Below are 25,394 nucleotides of genomic sequence, written 5' to 3'. Positions count from 1 at the left end.
TTAGTGGGTGAATGGTTAAACAAACTGTTGTACATCCATACCATGAAATAATACTCAGAAATACAAAAGGACCCATTAATACACACAACACTTGGATGGATCTCATGGCATTATACTGAGAAAGGTCAATATCCAAAGTCCCTCTGAAACACTTAGAAGTCAAAGAAGAAATCATAGAGAAACTTAGAAAAAATATTGTATGAAAATTAAAACAACATTAAATTTCTGAAATACAGCTAAAACAGTGCTTAGTGGAAAAGTTATGGCTTTAAATGCTTGTAACAGAAACGGAGAAATCTAAAATCAAAGATCTAAGCAAGGGATTGGCAAATGTTTTCTGTAAAGGGTAAGATACTAAATATTTTAAGATTTTAGGACATACTATCTCTGTTGCAACTACTTAACTGCCATTGTAATGTGAAAGCAGTCACAGGCAATATATAAACAAACGATGTGACTGTATTGCAATAAAAGTTTATTTACACAAAGTTTATACATAAAGTTTATGATGGCAGGCAGATTTGGTCCCTGGGCTGTAGTTTATAGACTCCTGATCTAAGTTTCCACCCTAAAAATCTAGAAAGAGAAAAGTAAGTAAACCTGAAATAACTAAAAGGAAATAAAAAGAGGGGAATTTGATGTAATAGAGACAGAAAAAAAATTAATGAATTTAATGCCTAATTTCTGGGGGGAAAATTATAATATTGAAACGTCAATAGGTACTCTAATAATGCTAAAATGAGAAAAGGCATAAGTTACAAAATCAGGAATGAAAGAGGAAACATCATTCGAGATCCTACAAGTGTTTTAAAATAATAATATAATAATAAAATTATGAAAAACTTTATGGCAATAAATCCAATAACTTAGATAAAATGACTAAATTCCTAGAAGTCACAAATGACCAAAACTGATGCAAAAAGAAAACAGAAAATCTGAATAGTCACTTATCCAATGAAAGAATTTAATTTGTAAAACCTCCTCAGTAAAAAAAAATTCCAGGCAGAGATGGCTCCACTGGTGAAATCTCAAAGCTACAAGAATAAATAACACTAAAGCTACAAGTGACATTATCTTTCACATAGAAAATAATAAAGAAATTACAGATAATATTGAGTTGAGAAAAGTCTAAACAATCTAACAAAGACTACTAAATTTAAGTGGATTAAGCAAAATTGCAAGACGTAAAATCAGTGTACAAATGTCAATTGTCTTTCTATATGCTACCAACACATAAAATCTTCTTTCTTTTTTGTTTTCAGTCTTATTGAGATATAATTAACAAGGCAATCATCAATTTGCTCGCTGTTAAGAAAGTTTACTTGCATTTTCTATCATTTTATATAAGTGGAAACATAGTATTTATCCTTTTTTGTTTGGCTTCTAACTCAAAATTGGAAATTTAAAGTAAAAATTTTAATTTAGAATATCATCAAAGACATGAAAAACCAATAAAAAAAAAAGACAAAACTAACTACAAGACCTTTACAATGAAAGCTATAACAAGTTGCTCAGAGAAATTAAAAACCTCAATGAATGGAGTTACAGACAATGTTTGTATATTAGAAGACAATATTATTAAGATATCAATTCTCCCTAAATTTAAATAAATATTCAACACAATCCTAATTAACATTTCAACAGGATTTTTTTTTTTAGAAATTGGCAAGCCAATTCTAAAACATATAAGAAAATGCAAACAATCTAGAAAAGTCAAAGCAACGGTAAAAAGAACAGAGTTAGAGGACTTATACTACCTGATTTCAGGATATTCTATAAGCTATAGTAATAAAGTGGGGTACTGGCATAAGGACGGCCATATAGATCATGAAGTAGTATGGAGTCCTGCAATAGGTTCACACAGAGACAGCCAACTGATTTTATACCAATGTGCCAAGGTAATTCAGTGGTGCTGAAACATTGACATACATATGGATAAAAGCAAAACTGAATCTTTACCTCACCACACACACACAAAAATTAAGTGAAAACGGATCATAGACCTAATCATAAAAGCTAAAACTACAAAACTTTTAGAAGAAAATATACGAGAATATCTTCATGACTTTTGGCTAGGTAAAGATTTCTTAAGATACAAAGGCACAAACCATAAAAGAAAAGATTTTTTGAAACGATGGACTTGGTCAAAATTAGAAACTTCCTGTTCTAAATAATTTTAACAAAATGAAAATATCAGCCACAGAATGGAATATCTGACACAGGACATATAATCAGAATACATAAAGAATGGTGACATTTCACAAGAAAACAACCCTACTTTTTAAAAAAATAGCAAAAGATTTCAACGGCCCATTAACGTATCAGAAAAAAAAAATAAACCTCATCACCTTTAATCATTAGGAAAGTGGAAAATAAATCCAAATGAGATATGATTACCCAGCAAAGTCTTAAATTATAAAGTCTTAAAAAGACTGAGAATGCCAAGTGTTGACAAGAATATGGAACAAATGGAACTTTTATACACTGTTGAAAGGAATATAAAATGATACAACTGCTTTGCAAAACAGCTCAGTAGTTTCTTATAAATATAAGCCTATACTTCCTATTCAACCAGTTATTTTACTCCTATTTACCCAAGATCATATGTCTACAATACACTTGTATTCAAATGTCCATAGAATCTTTATTTATAATAGCCCCAATCTGGAAAAAACCCAGACGTCTATCAATAAGTGAAGAGATAAATAAATAGTGGGATAGCCATATAACAGAATAATACTCAAGAATAAAAAGGAATGGACTACTCATAAACAAAAAGACATGAATGAATCTCAAAATCTGAGTGAAAGAAGGTAGGCACCAGAAAGTGTATTCTATATGATTCCATCTATGTGAAATCCTAGAAAAGACAAATTTAAATTATGATATCAAAAAGCATATAAATGTTTGCCTGGGGAAGGATGGGGTAAATTATAAATGGGGCACAGGGAACTATATGGAGTGATAAATATATTCTACATCTTCATCGTGGTAGTGGTTGTATGGGCATATAAACTGTTCAAAACTCGTTAAAATGTACACTCAAATTGAGTATTTTTAAATTGAGTTTAAACAACATAAACAAATGATCTCAATAAATTTATTTTGGAAACTAGAGAAACGAAGATACAAACACAAAATATTTAAATTATAAGAATATATCATATAAGAAACATATAAGACTTCTACATAAAAATCTAAAAATCATTACTGGAAAAATTTTTTTAAAAACTAAAGAAATGGAAGGAATAGAAGCTGTTCATAGTTTGGAAGTCACAATATTGAAAGACATCTATAGATGAAATATAACTTCCGTTGCAATAGATCTATAAATTCCATTCCTTGCTAAAATCCCAGCAAGTTGTTTTCAATATGGATACTGATAAATTGATTCTAAAATTTAAATGGAAATGCAAAGTATCAAGAATAGCTTAGGCTTCCTTGGAAAAAAAAAAAAAAGGACAGGATGGGAAGACATTACTTATCCCGATACTGATCCTTATTAAACCTAAAGCTAATTATGACAGTATGTCACAAGGATAGACAAACAGACAAATTGGGTAGAATCGAGTGCCAAAGCAGAATCTAGTATACAGGAACACTTGATATGTGACAAAAGGGGCAGAGCATGGGAGATAGGAGAGTTTCTCAAATAAATGATACTGGGTCATCTTGACATCCATAGTACTCCTACCTCATAAAATTCACAAAACTCAATTCCAGATGAACTATGTATCTAAATGTAAAAAGCACAAATAAAGCAGCCAGAGGATGAGATGGGGAAAATGTAGGCAAAGATTTCATCTATAACACAAAAAGCACTAAAAAACAAAAACTCGATAAATTGAGTTTCATTAAAATTTACAACTTCTGTTGATCAAAACATATCACATAGATAATAAGAAAAGCCACAGAATGGGAGAAGATATATATACAACATATAATCATCAAAGGGCTCATTTTCAAAATGCATAAAGAGAAGAGCCTTTACAAATTAAGAAGACAAACAACTCAACGTTTTAAAATGAGTAAGAGATTTCAACAGGGGAATCACAAAAGAGGAAAACCAAAAGACCAATAAATATATAAGAAGGTGCTCGACCTTGTTAACTATCAGGAAAATACAAACTAAAAATACAATGAAATACCACTATACTTCTACTAAAATGGCTAAAATGTAAAAGTGACAATACTAAGTACTGTTAAAGATATAAAAAATTAGGCACTCTCATACGCTGCTAATGAGTTAGTAAACTTGCATTAACCACTTTGGAAAACATTTGGCATTATCTAGTAAAATTGAACATACACAAACACTATGAATCAGCAATTGCATTCAGTTATTTATTCAACAGATATGCATACAAATGTGTAGTATACCCAAGAGTAATGTACAAGCAGCACTGTTATGTAAAAAAGGAGCATTATTTGCAATAGTCCCAAACTGGAAAATTCCAAATGCCCATCATCAGTAAAATAGATTAATAAATTGTAGTGTACAACCACTAAGGAATGAACATGAACAAAACTATTGCTACAGGCAATACAGATAAATCTCATAAACATAATGTTGAAAAAAAGTAGCCAGAGACAAAAAGAATACATACTGTGCAACTCCACTCATATAAAATTCAAAAAAGACAAAACTAATCTAGTATTAAGTCAGAGTGATGAATTTGAAGAGGAGCAAGAATAGTGGCAAAAAAAGGAGCAAAAGGTGGGGGCTTTGTGGTACCTGTAACATTCTATTTCTTGCCTTGAGTGATAGTAACATAACATCGTTCTTTCATTGAGTTTTTACACTTCAATTAAAAATGGGAATACACACACATACTGTGTGTATGTATATGTGCAATTTAACTCCAAGCATTTTTGTCAAACTCTTCTAGGAATTCTCTCTGATATGCTACTACAAATCATTTTTATCTATTAATCACGATAGAAAACATAATGTTTGGTGATTCAACTTCCAATTATATATGCTACATATAACATTGCAGATTTATTTTGAAAGTCTATATTTTAAACTCACCACCCCAAAGATGTCCAATTTTATCATGGTGCCATGTGTGCATGTTTCTACTTTACAGGAAACAGTAATGTGCTATATGACAATGGATTATAAATTCAGGAAAGTCAGATCATGAAAACCATTCAAGATCTCTCAGTTTAGACTGAAATATAATAAATGAATTTTATATAATGAATAACTATCTAAAAATATCAAAACACTGCAATTATGAGATATAATCACAAAATACATAATTAAACATTCTTAAGCATTCTTAACTATATCTTTATATTTAATGTATACTGTTTCACTATTTTTGAGGTGGGAGGAAGGGAGTAAAAGGAGTAAAAAAACAAATAGTTATGTATACCTCATATTTTCAGCCGAATCTTCTGGCATTGGAGCAACAGTTTGTACAGCTGGAAGGTTTTTGCTGGTAGCACCATTCACAAAACTAGAAGAGGAGGAAGAAGAAGAGGACCCCGAATCCACGGCACCTGTTTCCAAAATAATAATTTTTAGTCTTAAGTATAAATTTATTTAACAAAATAATTTTCATTACATCATTACTATCTGAGTTTGAAAACAATATTCATGTAAATTTCAAAATAGAATTTGGCCATTAAAAAATCATTTGGCCATCGGTACACTAATAACTCTTTATAATTATTAAAAATAGCTACTGCATTAAAATCCAGTTTATTTACTTATATTACTCTAACAAAACTACAAATTACAAATGGGATATAAATAAAAGACATCAACAAATGAAAATAATTTTAGGTAAAATGAGGCTGATAAAACAATGCAAATTTAGATGTGAAAAATTTATCTGTTTTTATTGCTATGTTGTTATATTTTTAGTTTTCATCATATAAGATATAATTTGCAATAAACTGTCTCAACATAAATTTGTGGCACTGCAGCATCAGTGCTTATTTTGATAAAATGATTGCTTAAGAAGGGCTATAATGAGTATAAGATTTGTACCCGATTTTAAAATAATGAGTTCTCCTCAACGATATGAAGACGCCATTTTAGAACAGATTTTCCTATATTAACACCATGTAAATATATTTAATAGCAGTGGAGTTGAGGGACATCTAGTGTTCCTAAATATTATCTTATCTTTATCTTATCTAACACTAATTCCCATAAAACTGGGATTTTCACAACACTTACACAGCATGTGTATGTCGAAATCTAAACTAGTCTTGGGTCCAGTTTAGATGTTGGCCCTCAATTTCTTTGTGTGTGTGTCGGTGTGTGTGTGTTTGTGTATCTGTACATATGTATTTCTAAGGAGGATGTTCATTACTTACTTTTTTTATTGTAATATATGCTTTATACTATCACTGGACTTCTGGCTACCATCATTTCCCATATCTATTATTAATTCATAGAATAGGAATTAAAGGAAAATATCATACCTTGTTTCAAATAAAGATAAAAAAGAGATGACTTGCTTTTTCATTTACTTATCTCTTAAAGAGTAAGGATTTAGTCAATAAACACCAAAAGTAGATTTTTTCTTTCTACTACATTGGTATATTTTAAAAATCTTAACACTTTTCTGAGTATACATTTTGGTAAAAGGAAAACATTTTTATACCTTTTTCTAGAAAGCAGAATGAGTAAAGGAGTAAGACTGTAAACTGGAGAGAAAAAACTTTATATAAAGTCTTCAGACAAGTCAGATATAAATATTTATATATATATATATATATATATACACATATATATATATATATACATAAATCAAAGATGTTTTGTTCTTTAACACAATTCCATTAATGATGTTTATTTGCTAACATAAATATGCTTGATAGAGTACATTCTACTTACTACAACCCCATAAATGTGCTGTTCATGATATGTCAGACTCAGGTGGTATGATAAACAAGATAAATACAGAAAGCACAAAGAAGAGCTATGAAATTAATAAAAATGGGAATAATCTAAGTAATGATAATAGATGTAAAAGTTCAAGGCTATACAGTTTGGAGAAGAGAAGGCTACTATAGTCAGGGAAGAAAAGTCAGGGATCATCTTGCGTTGTATAAATACCTAAAATGGAATCACAAAGATTTGGGTAAGGATTTATTTAGCTAATAATCAACAGGAACATTTCTGGAAATTTACCAAAAAAAAAAAAAAAAAGGTTATTTTAGGCAGGCTTTTAAAATTTGTAGTGATTTGGAATTTTCTGCTTCTAGAATTATTAGGAAAATGTTGGACAATGAATTGGATATAATTGTAATCTAAGTATATAAATTAATTCAATGTCAAACAATGGTTCTTATTCACATGCACTTTTTGTCAAGTTGAGGCTCTTGCATATCGTCAAGGTTCTCAGGGGAGCTTGGTAAAAAATACATATTAGGTTTCAACCAGTAAATGTCACTAAATCTATTTTCTGTCACTAATATATTTAATATACCTTGATATTCTTGGTATAATTTACTAATTTTTATATATCAAATGTCAGTGTTCAAATTATCTTTTGGTTTTGCTCCCCAAATATCTTTCAGCAATCTGAGTTCACTCTGAAATAGCATCATGTTTTGAGAATACTCAAAACAAAACCCACAGTGTTCTCAAACTAAAAAGTACACCCTAGAACCATAAATTCTGAAAGATAACATGAAGAATAAACTTCTTAAAGGTTAAGGTAATCTTAAATGATCAGGGTATTTTAATTTTTAATATCAAATAAGCAGAAGAAATGAAGATACAGAAAACAGAAAGAAAAAGATGAGGTATCACAAAAATAGATAAAGACAATACCTGTTGTATTAATCATACTTTTTGGTGTAGCTCCAGTAGCAGCAAATATATTAGAGGTACTGCCTGTTGGCAGCCCACCTCCAGCAGCAGCGGCTCCTACAGTGGTTACAGCTAAACTACCTGGAGGGGGCTTCTTAACAGGGACCACGACACTCCTGCAAAGAAATGATGAAAAATAACACAAGGTCTAAGATGAATTCTAATTCTGCTATGGCAGATACATGTAATCAACATCAAATTTTCTTTTCTTTCTTTTTCCTTTTTTTTTTTTTTTTTAAATTCCTGATCGCAACTTAATTGGTGAAAAGGATATAGACATTAAGGATATATTGTGAAGTGTGTTAACTATTATAATTCATTTGGCAAACATTTATGTAGAATCTAGAATTTGCTAATCTTTTTTAAGATGACATGTGGTCTATAATCCTGAATCTGGGAAAACTGGAAAAATGTGTGCTCAAGTTAGATATTTTTCATATGCATATAGGGATTTTTTTTGGACTTCCCTGGTGGCGCAGTGGTTAAGAATCCGCCTACCAATGCATATAGGGATTTTTTTGTGTGAAAATATACATACATATAATGTTCATCCTATCTCCATCATATTCTAAATGTGGAAAACAGTCATAAAAACGTTTGAAAGCCAAATTCTGAAGTTTACTCATAGTAAAGCTAAATATTAAGCCAAGAAACATGGAATAACAACTAATGGCATAATAAAATTAAACTTTACTCTCCTGAACAAAATTGAGTTGTTTTTCATAGTAGGAATGCTATTATAATGAAAGAGAACTGAGAGGATACAATAGACATTTGGTAAAAGATCTATTTAGCTTCTAAACGTTGACTTTGTGAACTTAGAAGCTGAAAATTTCCTCATGTTTCGTTAGCATATTTAAATGAATTTCATAAAAAAAAATTTCTGAACTTAACATCTGTATTAACCTTAAATAATAAATGGATGCGAATAGTGGTCAATTTAAAAGATAAAGAAACTATTTCTTTAACATAATAAATATCTTTACTTCCTTTCAGTGAAGCTTCATTTTTCTCAAAGTTTACAGCACTCCAACTCCATTTAATAAATACTTTCAAGCATTACTCATTGAACTTATTTATCTAGAAAGTAGATGTATGAGATATTTTAAGTTCAAATATAATGCTTGAAAACTAATGACTGACAGTAAAAAATATCCAATCTAAACTAGGTCTTTTAAGTGTATTTATATTTTATAATTTTCTCATTAAAAAGCTCTACTTAAAGGAAACTATATCAATGGCTCATTGTCAAATAAGTCTATGGCTTAAACTTCCTTAATACCAATGATTTTCAAAGAAAAATGACTTTGTCAATGTAAAAAAATCTAAATTTATAAGAATTATTATTTTCAATTTTAGGGGTATTTAAAACTTTTTTGTGACCAAAGTAATTATAATCTTAAATAATTTTACTTGTGCCAAAAAAATTCTTCATTAACTCTTTCTGGATACTTTTATTTTTCCTTAATGGATAGTGTCAAATTCATCAGACTCAACCTCGAACTTTCAACTATCTTATTAAATTTCCAAAAGCACACACTATGCTTTCAATCCCTTCATTGATCATTCCTCATTGAATACCTTCATTTATTTCACTGAGAGGTGGTGTGACATTATGGAGAATACAGGATGTGGAGTTAGAAGATTAAGGCTTGAGGACTAAATCACTCTCAAGCTATGTGATATTAAATTTCAGTTTTTCAGTAAAAATGGCAAGACAAATGCCACTTCACATATGACTGGAGAAATTAAATGAGACTGTATTTAAAAGAACTTTGTCAATTATGAGCTGCCTTATAAATGTTAATAACTGTTACCATTTTCTAAAGTGAAATAATTCTCTGATTCCAAGATAAGGTATTTAGTTACAATGATCTACATAAAGATCAACAGAAAAGAAACCAAACTAATATTTTGGATTTATCATCAAAACTCTTCCCTAAACTTCTAAACTATTTCATTGCCTATCTAGAAAGAAAAGAAAATGATCAATTCTTGATTTGAAAAGAAGTCATTAGTAAAACTACAATATTGTTTCCTAAATCTCTCAGTAAAATCCTTATGGATAAAATACAGAAACACAGGCTGATTGACAGTGCTGTGAGACAAATCTGTAGACGGTAGAAAAAACTATTACCAAAGATTCCTGATTAACCTATCGTTACCAACTTTGTACAAAAGCTCTCTGTAACAGGCTACTACAGGCATCTTGTCAAGTACTGAGGGTATGAGATATGTATTATGAAAAATTAGTTATATGAATGAGGGAAAAAAATGTTCATCTCAATAACCTGTAATGATAGCTTGTAAGTAAATGCAAACAACATTAAATGCCTTTCTACTAAAAAACTTCTGAAAACATCTGATTTAATAGCAATTGACATGAAAGCCTCCAGACACTTCACTGACAGCAAACTCAGTAGTCTGGTAGTTAGTACAACATGGGATATAAATAGAGTAACAGTAGCTAGAAGCTCAGTTTTTAATGTCAAACAGACCTGAGTTAGAATTCTACCTCTAAGCTAGCAAGCAAATAAATCTCTCTAAGCTCCATTCTCCTTACCTTTAAAATGAGACTCATAATAGTTTGTACCTCATAAGACTGTTACAAAGATAAAAGGATATACTGCATATAAAATGCTTAGCACTTTACCTGGAATATTATAAGTGGTCCAAACATTTTAGCTATCATTAGTATTGCTATGGCTCCCAAAAGTGCTGATGGGTCTACCTCAGCAACAGTATCCAGAGTCAAAGAAGCAATAATCCTGATATACTTTGTGACTGTCAGACCTCATAAAGTCCTATGTATAGTTTTAGGCACCATATTTCAAGAATAATGACAAAAGCATCATGTCCATAAAAGAACAGTTAGGATGACAGTAGATCTAGAACACAAGTCATGTCAGGAAAGACTGAGAGTCTAGAAAATTGTAGTAAAGACATGAGAAAAAATTACACCAATTTTTAAAAATCTGAAGGTATTTGACAAGGAAACAAGATGAAATTTCCACGTATCTCCAAATACCAGATTAGGACCAACAGGGGAAAGAACTCCCTAGTAATTTATATGAGCACCAGTTTCCAAACACTGATGTGTTCAAAGGGCTAGGACGACCATGTCACAGAGTGGTGGTGAGAGAGGTGGGAAGCTGGATTTGACTGATTTCTCTGATTCTTTCTCAATCCATAATTTTATGCATTTGTTAGAACTACTATTTCCCCTTTGATTATTATGCTGAAATTGTTTATCTAGAATCAGAGGACTGTCCATTTTGGTCCTTAATATCATTTCTTCACCAACACTACCCATTCCCTAACACCTCAGACCATTCTCTCTCCTAAGCAATACATTTTACAAATTATTTGAATGTTTATACTTGCCAGTATGTGTTGATAACATATTAGTTATTTTCTGGAATGTTATTATGTATTTGCAACTACTTATATATGAAAGTAAAAATTTTCAGCTCTTACAAAATCTTAGTCAACATTTTCCACTTGGTTACTTATCCCCCCCTACATCAAAAGGCTTACCTAGGAGTTTATGTACCCCTTGTGGGCACCCCATTAGGGTGCATAAAAACACACAAATTTTTAGAGTATATACATTTTTCTAGGGTGAGCATATAATTTTTATCTGGATTTCAAAAATATAGCCGCAAAAGTTGAGCCACCAATCTAGACTATTAACATATTCCGTTCTTCTACTAGATCTGCCAGTCATACTGATGGATATCTAGAATACTCTACACTACACACATTTTAAAAAATGCATTATTCTATCTTATGAATATTCTTTCCATATTTTCCCAGACAATTTCACACTTCTGTCTCACAACTTTAAGACTGAAAACTATAACGAAGTGGAAAATTCCTTTATACTACATATAATCTATACATGTGCCAAGGCTGTAAAGGTTATCATCTAAGTAGCACAAGCCAGAAAATTATTCTAATTCACTTCAACAAAATGTTTCACTGAGTGATTAATTATATGTTTTGTAATACACTGAGTGATACAAAATACATGTAAGTGTGAAATTTTCCATCATTGAATTCATCCTATCTCAAAGCCATAGATTTGGGGTGTGATCTAAGATTTGCTCATTCATTTAACTCTGACGTGTGAGGGACTGTTCTGAGTTCTGAGATATAGCAATGTATAAAACAGACAAAATCTCTGCCCTCATGGAACTTAATTTCAATAGGGAGAGACAGAAAATACAATAACATAAATGATTTAGTATACCAAGTGGTAAGTGTTGTGAGAAAAATAAGCATGGACAGGAATAAGGAGTATTATTGGAAGGGTGGCTAAGAGAAGACTTATTCAAAAGGTGGTATCAGAGGAAACACTGACAGGGTGAATGAACAAGCCAGGAGGGTATCTAGGGAAGAGTGTCATGGGATAGCGAACAGGAAGAAGGCTAGTGTGACCTGAGAAGATTGAGTGATGTGCAGAGATATAAGAGATGAGATGAAAGAGGTAACAGGGCCTCAGATCATAGGTCCCATAGTCCACTGTAAAGATGTTGTCTTTTCCTCAGAGTGGGACCAGCAGCCATTAAAAGCTTAGGAATAGGGGAGCAATATAACGTTAGGTTATAACAGGATCACGCTGGCTGCTATGTTAAGGATAGACAAGGGGGAAAAGGCAAATGGCGGGGAGACTGGTTAGGAGAATACTACAATAATCTAAGTAAGAAATGAGAGTAATTTGGATCAGAATTGCAAAGTGAAACTGGTGAACAATGGGTCAAATTTTGACTATATTAAGAAGGCAGAACAAACACGACTTGCAGAAGACTGGATGTGGGTATGAGAGAAAAGTCAAAGATGATGTAAAGATTTTTGCCTTAAGCAACTGGAAGGGCAGAACTGCCATTAACTAAGATAGGGACTGCTATGGTTGGAACAGTTTTTTTGTTTTTTTTTTAATAACTGTTAAGTTATTAATCATCCAAGTAGTAATGTTGAATAAGCAATCAGATAGATGAGTCTTCAGTTTAGGAGACAGGTTTGGGCTGAGACATAACATTGGTAGTAATCAGACTATATGTTATTTAATGCCAGGAACATGGGTGAAATCACCAAAGAAGTCAATGCAAATAGATGGAAGAAGTGGTCCAAAGACAGAGTCTTGGGGATCTCCATTAACTAGTTATGTGAGTTTTGTAAAAAGGATACTGCTTGATCTGTACACCTCAAGAACTGTCCTAAGTGTAAAGCGAGATACTGAAGATAAGAAATGGCTTTTAAATAGTGACTTATTAAGACAAGTGAGTTTTATATCTCACTCATGGATCCTATAATAATTCCTTTCTTCTTTCCACTTGCTCCCTCTTTTCTGTAACACTTACTGAGCACTGACAGGTTAAGGGAATACAGCTACACTGACAAGTTAGGGGATACCAAGACAAGTAAGACATAACCCGTGTCAGAGATACTTGAAGGAAATACAAGAGACAAATAAATCAACTGCAATGTATTTTGATAACAGCTCTGAATAGAGTTATGCACAAGAACTTTCAGAAACATAAAGGATGAGCTTTATCAGGGAAGAGTAAGCTGAATTGAAAAGGACCAATGGGAATCAGCCAAGAAGAGGAAAGTTCAATAGTAGAAACTTCATGAGGCAAAGAGATATGAAAAATCATAAAAGATTGAAGGGGTGCAAATAGATCCTTATGGCTGGTGAAAGATGAGGACTTTCTATTCCAAACTAAGAAGTTCATCCTCTACTGTGTAATAACAAGAAATTGTTTCAAAATCTTCATCAGTATTGCATTTAAGAAAAACATCTCTGACATAAATGTGGAAGATGCATTTGGTGGGGGAACACCTGGAAATAGGTGACAGCTTTGAAACTGGGCATGTCAAATCTTTTCTGGATTTCAGGTCTTTTAACCAAGTTCATAACCATCTGCTACTTTTTGAGACAAATTGTAAGGCCATCTCATTTATTCTAGGAATTTGGAGCTTTATGGGACTTTTTGGAAATAATGCATTATTCTATATGTTGGGAAACTGAGTCCCAGAGAACCAAAGAGAATAGATAAGGGTCACACACCTAATTACAGAGACCCATTACTGATAGCCATTTCTTCTAATTTCTAGATTATTACTCTTTATCTAACAAGGCTAACTGTTGTTAAACATTTATCTTGAAAGAAAAAATTGAAACTATGAAGAAAAAAATTTTACTTCTGCTTTTAAGTTGGCATTACAATTTACTGCAGCTCATTAGAAATCACAAGTTTATTTATGATGTTTTCATGATTTATTTGTTGCTATTTTGTAAAGTGTTTAGAATACCAGTAGAGAAATAGGATGTATGAAAAATAACTGGGTATTTCATTAGTCCACCCTTTAAAGAGAGATGCTTTTTTCAGCTCACTGAACTGTCTGTGGAAATGCCAGGAGAGAAAAAGGCAACAACATTGGGGAAATTAGGATACAACCATGCTGGGTCAAAACTGCATCTTCTGGCAACTGGCCTTAAAATACTATGCCCGGGGTACTTGGAGCATAATAAAAGCTGGGATTTCAGTGGCTAGGTATCATAGAAACTTTCAATTGTAAAGGCTGGCACAGGTTTAATCAATGTAGCTTACATTTACTTGCTCATCCTTTAAGTGATATAATCAAAACACTTTTTTTAAAAAATTAGAAAACTATAAGAACAGAAATTGAAGTACTCAGCAGTAATTTTAAGTTTTCATATTCTGACTTAATTCTAAGCTTAAAGAAATCAATGTAGGAGGATTCCATCATCTCTACTAAACATTTCTTTTTTATTTATCCTAAATTGTCATCCTTAGCACTAATATTTAAAACATTAATGTTAAAAAACTAGAGAGAGAATACCTAGACTAAGCTTATACTTTAGGTTCAGTAATATGAAGGCTATATATATTGCTTTTTAGTCCCATAATATTTACAAAATATTTTTTATTTCAGAGATTTTCTTTTTCAGAGAATGAAACACTTGGAAGCAAGGATATTAAAAGTTTGAGGGAAAAAATACAAACTAATTTGCCCGAACATATCAAACCCAGTAACTGAAACACAAGCAGGTTTGTAAAATCAAAAGGGATGAAGTATAAATCATAAGATCATTGTATGCTAGCCAGAGAAGCAACACAATTACTAGCTTTTTGTGATATCCCAGACTTAAGATAATTTTCTGAAATATAACAACAGTTAAAATGTATGGAGAAAGAAATAAAAGTTAAAGTGAGGTGTATATATTGATATTTGACTAATATTTTAAAGAAACTAATCCTCGATGATGATAAATGTGGATACTCATTCTTCTTTTTCCATTCATGGTTGTTTTCATGTCTTGGCTGTTGTGTATGGTGCTGCAATGAACATAGGGGTGCATATTGCAAATCAAACCCACAATGAGATATCACCTCATATCTGTCAGAATGGCTATCATCAAAGAAACAACAAATAACAAATACTGGCGAGAATTGGAGAGAAGGGAACCCTCACGCACTGTTGATAAGAATGTAAATTGGTGCAGACACTATGGGAAACAGAATGGAGGGTCCTCAAAAAATTAAGACTAGAGGTACTATATGATCCTTTCATATGTTTATTGACTGTTCATATTCCTCCTCTGTGAATTACTTGTCCATATTCTTTGATCATCTTTTAACAAGTTTTTTAAAAAAACAAATATATAGGAGTTCTTTGTGGATTCTTGACCTCCGCCAACCTGGTTTTGGTTATACATGTTGGAAATGTCTTCTCCCAGCTGTATCTTCTAATTTTACCTTGTCTTTTGTCATATGGAAAAATTTAAATTATTGCATACTAAAATTTTGATATTTTACTGTAAAAAAAAAAAAATGTATGGAGAAGCATATTGTCCTCTGCCTTTTTTTATTGTCTTTTGTCCAAACTAAGGGGGCATCTCAGGAATCCCTGGAGAATTAAGACTGAGCTAAATCACAGATATATACAAAATTCTCAAAAGATTAAAAGCATTTGGATATACAGGGTTAAATTTTAGTTTAAAGGATATGGCAAAGCTTAATTGGTGGTTTTAGAGAAAAGCATTCCCTCAATCTAAAAGTTACAGTTACTGATGCCTGAAAAAAATACAGCTCAGCTAGACTATTTTATAAACCATAGATCTACACAGAAATCTATCACAAGAGACAGTACTGTTGGGGAACTTTGCAACTAGATTTATAAGTTCTATTATGAGATTATTAAACTCTTCTCTTAGAAATAAAACCAGAAATCTATCACAAGAGACAGTACTGTTGGGGAACTTTGCAACTAGATTTATAAGTTCTATTATGAGATTATTAAACTCTTCTCTTAGAAATAAAACCATGATAAATATTCCTCTTCGCTTCATAGTAACAAAACAGTAGAAAAACTCTTGTAGTTTCGTAATCATATTTCCTCTATACATACAGTGTGTTCCATCTATAGAATGATAGTAGCGGATGTCTAGGATTTTCAGTGCTTTACAATTCATAAATATACATCTGTTGGGGCCACTCATTGTAATCAAAGACATATACTTAAATCTGCATAGATGATGAATGGAGGAAATGAAAGAAAAAGAATCAGCATTTCCCATATATGTAGATAAGAAAATTTATATAATATTTCATAATACAACCTGACGAAAGATTTAATACTAAAAGAAAAGGTTTATTTTAGTTAAGTCTAAATGTTTCTAAAATTTGATGTTGCAATTTACCGAATGAAAACGATATTACAAACTTAAAAACACTGAAATTCATCAATGCACCATCCTAAGTGAGGAGAAACTCCACATGTAAAGCATAAGTTAACATAACTCAATTGACATCAGTTGTTTTAGGAAGTTATTCCCAAACTTACAATCTAGAATAAGTATAAAGAATACACTGTTAGCATGTTTTCAATAGAACAAATAAACTATTGTCTAACAAAAGGAATATCCTAGGTGATTTCCACTGCGATTGTACAATATTATTATGTATGATTTAGTTACAAAGAAATGAGCAACTGAGTTTACAGCTATTTTTCAACTAAAGATATAAATGAAAAATACATTATTGGTAGAGTAAGACCCATGCTAATTCTGTGTTTGAAACTGTAAGTATTAAAGATTTGCTTCTAAAGCCTGTCTTCTTGGGTTCTATTTTCAAGGAATTCAATCTGATGTTAAAAGACATGTCATAACTTGAATTTCAGACTTTAGTACTTCAGAAATATGTTTATATACTTCATAATGTAATTATAGCTACCTTAAGACAGATAAGGCAAATGGTAGCAATATATTGGAAATATAATTGAAAAATGCAGTTGTCCAGAAGCACTTGTGGGGATGATGTCTCAGAAAAGCTGCTCAAAGCTCCAGAGTTTGAAGTTAAATTTTTGATGTTGTCACTCTCAATCTATTGAATGGCTGACAGACAATCAAACCCGTCTGGCTGGCTGGCAGCTCATTTTGCTGGCAGGTGGCAAACAATTAGACACACCAATTTGTGCCTCCTGATGACATTAAAGCATGAAACTAAGTTGTATGCAGGGCCTAGTGATTTGTGTGAAAGCATTTCAAAAATAATACTCTTTGCCGTGGCAACTCATTTCAGGCTGCCACCTCCCATTATGGCTTTGAGCACTGAAGACGACAGACTTGAGTTACGTGCAGTGCAAGGCCGCTTCTGTTCAATCCGTCATCAGCGCCCCCTGAGACCTCAATCCCTTCCTTTCATCAATATCATCTCATCATTTACATTTGATAGTACTTGAGCTACTGCATATATTAACTACACTGGAGACCCTTCTCCTAAAAAGAATTGAAATATGCTTTGTGCTCCTCAATTTCATTTCTACTTATGCAATTTAGAAGAATGATTCCACTCTCATTGCATTTTGCACAAATGCTACCAGGAACAAGTGGAAAGTTCTATTTTTTGTAAAGCAATATCCTCAAAAGTGTAATAAATTTTGAGTAGCTAAGAATATTGGCACTCAAATGACTGCTTCGTTAAGTTTTAATGAAAAAAACTGTTCTAACGATAATCCAAATTAGAACAGAAATATTTTACTTAATGTTTATTTCACTGGATTTTCTTATGCAAATTACAATGATTCTCTGTATTTACTGTTTTATATTTTAACAAAATTTAGGTATAGAACTTAAAAATTAAATGGAACATAAAACTTATGACCCCAAGTTAAATTATTATAACATTTATTTATAGATAAAGATTTATAGATATACACAATTACAAATACTTACATGCTTATGCTTATATAAATTCATAAACACAAATACACATATATCCTGGGAACACAAACCAAATATGAATTGGCATAAGGAACATCCAAGGAACTATATGAATGAACCTCTAAACTATTAAAAAAAAAAAACAATTTCCTACCTTTTATACCCCTCCTTTTTTAGTTTTTAAAAAACTTCTGACACTTAACACATTTTATCTTAGAGACAACTATCTGCACACATTTTATCTCCTTTTACTACTTTAAGTTCATAGAAAACAAACCTGATTCTATCTCTTTATATTTGACATGATGACTAATGCCATTCATATTTTCACAATAAATTTTCAAGAAATATCTGTAGGATGCTGGTTAAAATGCTTACAGGCAAAATTTAAATCATATTTGTGTATGAAAAAGATAATTCATCCTAACTGAAAATGGCTTTACGGCCACACCTCAACCTCTAAACTCTAAAAAATTACTGTGTCTCACTGGGACAAAGCAGTTTGGCTATTTTAGAGAAAACATTATGGAATATATATTACATTTTGACTATATATTTATTTTGACATTTAAGAAACATTTGATTTCCTAACTTGATCTTTTCTCCCTAAAACAAAAAACAATTACTTTCCAGTTTCCTCACATATATGTATATATAAATGTATATAATATATAAAACATATATATATATATATAATGACTTCTCCAATCTACTCTAGTCACTTGATGATAGATTATAATCAGAATCTGTGTTTCCCTATTTCCAATTCAATGTGCTATCCGCCATTTCATATTGAACCCCCTTTTTTGAAACATATTATTAAAATGCCTGACTATGAGATCAATCCGGTCGGCCTGTCACTTTGATAGTCTTTGTAGTAAGAAACTACAGTAAAAAAATATAATGTTTTCAAGACCCTCCTAATATTTTTAAATTAACAGACTCTGATTTTCCTTCTATGCATAGAGCAGTGTAAATAATAAGTTCAGTACCTACCTGTCAAAGGAATGAAACTGCATAGGAAGAATAGCTTGTGCTTCTCTCTTCAGTGCTGGATCTGGGTATGGGATAGGTTCAGGGCCACATTCTGCAATTTCAACTGGGGCGGCCACAAGACTTTTCAATATTTCCTTGACATTGATGCCTTTGGTTTGACTAATGCTAGATATAGATGGCGCAGGCTTCAACATTTCACTGGGGTTCTCAGTTAGGCTTTCCTGTGACTTTTTCACTTCGGATGACAAAGTGGATAACAGTTCACTCATGGCATCAGGGCCTGTGCTAGGTTCTAATTCTGCCCCATTCAGGATGCTAGCCACTTGCTCCTCTCCGATTCCTGAATCAGTATGAGGAATGGAACTTTCTAGATGAATATCTTCACCAGGGGTTGGCGTTTCTTTTTCCTTTACCGTGTCTGGAAATGCAGCAGGTGTTTCTGTAATGAAAGAAACTGATTTAAACAAAAAGCTTCATGAGTAAAAACCCAGTATTATCAATAAAATATACTCACATATTAGGATAAATAAAAGAAAACCTGCAAGGAACAAAAAATCTGCTAAATGGATGTGCATAACAACACAACTTGATTAAAACATATCAACCACATACACATGTCATTTTGTTTGGCAAGCATCAACAGAACCCTGTTTCTTTTATAAATCATCTGGCATTTCAAAATTGATATATAAGCATGGAGAAATAGTTCCTACCACAATTGCTTATAGCAGCTTGTAAATAATTATTATATAAAGCTCCCCTTTTATACTTTTGTTAGCTACCAATCATGCAAGATAAATTATTATACTTCTCCAATATCTCCTTAAAAATATTAAGTTACTTTTATATCTTTTTTGGTATTTCAGTAACCAATAATGAAATGCCTGATTGAAATATTTAAACTAAAGATATATTTTAAGTTACACATAATACATAAAATTCTAAAGAGTTAATTGCAAAAAGCATGTCAAATGATTAGTTCAAAAGGATAAATGCTTTGATAATAGAATAGTGAGCCTCACGAATCTAACCTATATGTGCCTTTAAGAACAATTATTTTGGAATACTCATGATGATTCTTTGTGAATAAATATAAATTTCAATTTGTGAAAATTGAATCACAAATATGTATGAAAACGTATATAATATTACTAATTAAAATAGATAAAAAGAAAACCATCTTTAAAATGTTAAATTTCTATTAAATCTCATTATACAAAGGTCACTATAATAAAGTTTTTCATATAATAAAATGTTACCAAATTCTAAATGATGACCCTGAAAAATTTATCTAATCTAAGTATAATGGGAATAATAATAGCTTTTAACTTAATAAAGTCATGTTGAAAAAGAAAATAAGATACACACTTATTTACTTGCAGTTCCTGCATGAAGTACTTAGTAAATGGCAGCTATTTGTATTACTTTAATAACTAATAGTTATTCTTTGTAATACAAGAAGGGCAAGCTAAATTATGTCTATGATCTCTTCGAAATTAACATCTGTAAGTTCTTTAAAACTGCCCTTAGGTTTGTTTGTTTATTTATTCATTCATTCATTCTTGGCTTGTTGGGTCTTTGTCATGGTGCGTGGGCTTCTCATTGTGGTGGCTTCTCTTGTTGTGGAGCGTGGACTCTAGGCACGTGGGCTTCAGGAGTTGTGGCATGTGGGCTCAGTAGTTGTGGCTCGCAGGCTTAGTTGCTCCACGGCATGTGGGATCCTCCCGGACCAGGGATCGAACCCATCTCCCCTGCACTGGCAGACGGATTCTTAACCACTGCACCACCAGGGAAGTACCGAAACTGCCCTTAGGTGTTTTTGTTGTTGTTGTTGTTGATTTCTTTGTTTCTTTGATTTGAAAGGTTATTAGAACAGGAAACTAAGGATATACATCTCTCAGAAGTCCATGTCATGTGGCAGTTTTCCTCATATTTATTAAATAGGTTTTAGTTTTGCTTGTTTGTTTGGGCAAGGATGTTAGAATTGAAAGAACAAAAGATTACTCTGTAGAACATGATAATAATATTCAAACACTAGATGAACAACATGAAAAACAGGTTTTTCTTAGTTGCTCTCAAGGCTAAAACTTAAAATAACTGCATAAAGTTTTTTTGAGAAGACAGAAAATTTCAGTAATATTACTGGCAAAACACTAGAGAAGGAAAAAGGTAAGAGGTAAAGATAACAATTTGGCATTTTTTAAATAAAACCTTGTGAGAGCAGATTAAGACAAATTAGAATAATAGCATTAGGAATAAGATGAAGAGAAAGAATCAAGATGCTTCTGAAATATCTAGCTTGAAGAAAAAAAATAAAAAGAATGGTGATATGTCACTAACTGAAGAAGAAAGCAAAAAAGAAGCAAGTTTATTCAGGAAAATAATGAATTAATTGAGTATGCAGAATCTCTGGAACATTTATATCTGTAAGTCAAGGAAACTATGGCCATATATTTAGGGAACATTCAAACAGAGGTGACAATCAAATTTTGGAAACTGATGAAATTACCTAGGAATATAGGATGGGAAGATGGCTAAGCCAGTTATTTCCACTCTTAGAGATACTACTGAGTTTACTTAATGCATGTTTAATCTACAGATTACATATTCTTGGAGAGAAAACAATTACAGCAGAAAAATCAGGAGAGAATTAAACAGCGATAGTGACATTTCTATGGCAACAGGACAGAGAATGTAAACACAGAAACAAAATGAGAACTCTAACATCAACAAAATATCACAGTGGAATAGTTACTAGCGTGGGCTAACTTTTCTTACAGAGTTTAATTGTCAAAAGGCATATAGTCAAGTCTAGCACTTAGTCTAAATTTAGCTAATTTATAGATCTTGTCTACAGGTTTGGCTTTACCCTAACATGATGTCTCAGAATCTTTATTTATGATGTGTTTTACATTAAGAGCTACATAAAAATGTAAACTTTTCAAGTTGTATTTGTCTGAAATATAAGCATTTTGCTAGCAAACAAAATATCTAAGAAAATAAAATCTTTGGTTTGTGTCCACAAAGTGTCACATAAAAAGATTTTTTCTACCAACTATACAATTTTTTGCTTTTCTATTCAACTGACTCTCTCAGTAGACAACTAAAATCTATAGCTCAGTAGCTAGATACATGGAACTTCAATATAAATGTTGACCTCTTGATTATAAAACACAATTAAAAGTTTATTAAATTTGAATATTAAAATATTTTCAAATGACTCATCAAAATATTTATACAGTAATAAAAATCTTAATATTTTTACTGTGAATGATAAAAGAATTATTTCAAGAGAGCAGTAATTTTGATATTTCAATAAGAATTCTATTCAAATACATAAGTTTTGTAAAGTCTATGATCTTATTCACCTAGAAATAAAAATAAACACCAATGAAAAATTTTATAACAGTAATTGCAAATAGAAAACAGGTCAATACTCAAAAAACCTACCTTAATTTCCCGTTATGCATTTACAGAACACACTCTGAGATGATAGCATAAGCTTCAGCTTAGATGAATTACATGTTTCCAGAATGCTTCTTTGTAACACTAAAGTACTTTGAGGATTTAACCCAAGTGACTTCAATAGAAGCTAAGCATGAGCAGCACAGAAAGTATAAATGATTGCACCTGTGCAGGTTATATTACTGACAGGAGACTTGCAACTTTTCAGTAGTTCTCGACAGTTTCTGTAGCAATAGGCCATGTCAGTACACAAAGGAGAAATATTACTAGCCTGAGTGATCTTAACCTTGTCAGAACAGGCAGTTGGGTGCCAGATGCCTCTTTTTCTTACTGTTTTTCATTGAACCTAATGAGTTCATCTAATGCATGTTCGGAAAAATATGGGGTTAAGTTCAGCAAATGACATGATTTCTACATTGTGACCTCATTTAACACATTCTTTCCACCAAAAATCTTGTTTTATGATAATTTATGAAGTGTTTCAATATTTCTTACCTATTAAATTACTCAAATTGCTATTTCCCCAACTACTTTAATAAGGAATAACATGAAAGGAACATATAGCTTCTTGTTAGTATAGCACTAAAAATTACATCAAGATTACTTACTTGCTCTTCAAATAGTAATATTAAGCAAACTATTCACATTAGAGTAATTTAAAGTAAACAAAAAGATCTGTATATAACTTGTATATCTTGTTTATATTAAATGCAAATTAGTTAAATTGCATAAAAATTAACCAAAACTCCAAGGAGAAAAGAAAATACAGAGCCCAACCACTCTATCAGCTATTCTCTCTACTTATCTTCAATTTCTACCTCTCATCCCTAGCTCTGGTCCCTTTATCTGCAGATCAGTATCTCCCACCCTAAAAGAACAACCTCTTACTCCCGCCTCCCTTCAGCTACTTTGGGCATTTCTCCTTTCTTTCTGAAAAGAATATGTCATAAGAAAGATCATGGGAATGTAGTCAAGTTGATAAAGGTTTCAATTCTGGCTCCACAGCTTACTAGTTTTCCACGTTATCTTGAACAAGTTAGTTACGCTTTAAAAGCTGCAAGGACCACACTTGAAAAATGTAGATCTTATGTGTGCTATGAGGATTAAGAAATGTATCAGGCTATCACCTGTAATGTGCTTGCTTGATTTAGCTTCCCAAAGGCTTAGAAGATTTCCACAGACATCTCAAAATTAACACATCTAAAAATGGAAGTCTTGGTCATTCTCTTCAAATAATCTACCTCCGTTCTTGCTTGCTTTGACAAATGATTACTTATCATCTCAGTACTTCAGACCAGACAGCTAGGTATTATCTTTGAAAACTTCTCATACCCTCATGCCCCACATCCAATCTATTACCATATCCTGTCAATTTTACTTCCAAAGTATGTCTAATTTATCTTCCCGTTTAATCTCTACTGCCGCCACACCTTAGTCCTAAGCAATAGCAGTTCTTACCTAGAAAGCAACAGCCTCGGATGGTTTACTCAGTTTCCCTCAATGCCCCTCTAATCTATTCCCTCACTGTTCTCAGAATACTCTTGTAAAATTGTAAACCAGAATACTCTTGTAAAATTGTATGATACTTGTAGCAGGCAGAATTATGCCCCCTCCCTCCCAACGACGTCCACGTCCTAATCTCCATAACCTGTGAATATTACCTTACATGGCAAAAAGGACATTAAATGGAAGGGCTTTGAGAAGAGACTAGCCTGAATTATCCAGGTGGGCTCAATCAAACCTCAAAGCAGAAAACCTTTCCTAGCTGTGCTCAGAGGAAGATGTGACTACAGAAGAATAGTCCAAAAGATGCACAGTTCTTGGTTTTAAAAATGGAGGAATAAGAAACAAAGCCATAAGCCAAGAATATGAGTGGCCTCTGGAAGCTGGAAAAGGCAAGGAAAACAGATTCTCCTCAAGAGCCTCCAAAAAGGCATGCAGCCTGGAGGATGTCTTGATTTTAGCCTGGTGAAATCCATGTTAAACTTCTGACCTAAAGAACTATAAAATAATAAATTTGTCTTGTTTTAGGCCAGTAAGTCTGTGGTAATTTGTTATGGCAGCAATGGAACACTAATATAACTCTCCTCTGCTTAGTTTAAAAACCAGATCCTTAGTATAGTTTACAAGCCCTACATGATTTGGTTCCTGCTTACTTGTCTAAATTCATGGAATGCTTCTCTTTCACTAGATTCTTATGTTCCACCCCACATACGTTCCCAAAATATGCCCAGGAATTTCTCTGAATATGTGGCTACATTTTCAGAAATGTGCTTCCACTATCCCCATTCTTTTTCCCAAACTAACCGAATTCATTGTTTGGTTCAAAGCTTAAATATCACTTCCATAAGGCCTTTCCCAACCCCCAAATTAAATTAGGTTTCTTCTTTTGTACTTTCTCATAATAATCTGTAATTTTATTTCTTCGAATACAACATAGCTTGCAATTATATATTTAAGTGTGTGGTTTCTAAAAGTCTATCTTCCTCACTAGAATGTTAGCTTCATAAAGATACGGACTTTGTGATCACTATTATGTATCTCCAGTACCTAGTATGTAATAGGAAACCATTCATTTATTCAGCAAATACATAATGAATGAATCATAAGGTAAGTTGGAAAAAAGATCAAATTAGAAGATGAAAGAAAAAAGAGAGGAGGGAGGCTTTTGTTGGTACCCTTACTAATACTGAAAACAGACATTTATTTTAAAGAGTTGAAGTTTTAAAAACATATTTGTTAGGGATAACTGAGCATGATTTTCACCTGTAAATAAGATAAAATATATAGGATATTTGACATCAGTATCCAATAAGAATTCTATAAATATTATACTAATGACAG

General features: G+C 32.1%; 1 protein-coding gene across 8 annotated transcripts in view; it reads right to left on the bottom strand.

The window, feature by feature from the left end:
* The window catches only part of NBEA (neurobeachin), a 608,086-nt gene that overhangs the window by 376,441 nt on the left and 206,251 nt on the right, over window positions 1–25,394 (bottom strand). For 7 of the 8 annotated variants that reach the window (XM_082365247.1, XM_082365248.1, XM_082365251.1 and 4 more), the window contains 3 exons: window positions 19,086–19,524; window positions 7,799–7,953; window positions 5,382–5,508 (listed from right to left, as the gene is read on the bottom strand). In XM_082365247.1, the coding sequence (XP_082221373.1) occupies window positions 5,382–5,508; window positions 7,799–7,953; window positions 19,086–19,524 (721 nt within the window). The remainder of the gene's footprint in view (window positions 1–5,381; window positions 5,509–7,798; window positions 7,954–19,085; window positions 19,525–25,394) is intronic. The other variant, XM_082365249.1, reaches the window with a different exon arrangement.

Source organism: Balaenoptera borealis (assembly GCF_965194805.1).
Source record: "Balaenoptera borealis genome assembly, chromosome: 18".
Classification (NCBI taxonomy): domain Eukaryota; kingdom Metazoa; phylum Chordata; class Mammalia; order Artiodactyla; family Balaenopteridae; genus Balaenoptera; species Balaenoptera borealis.
This window is presented reverse-complemented; position numbering and strand designations above follow the sequence as displayed.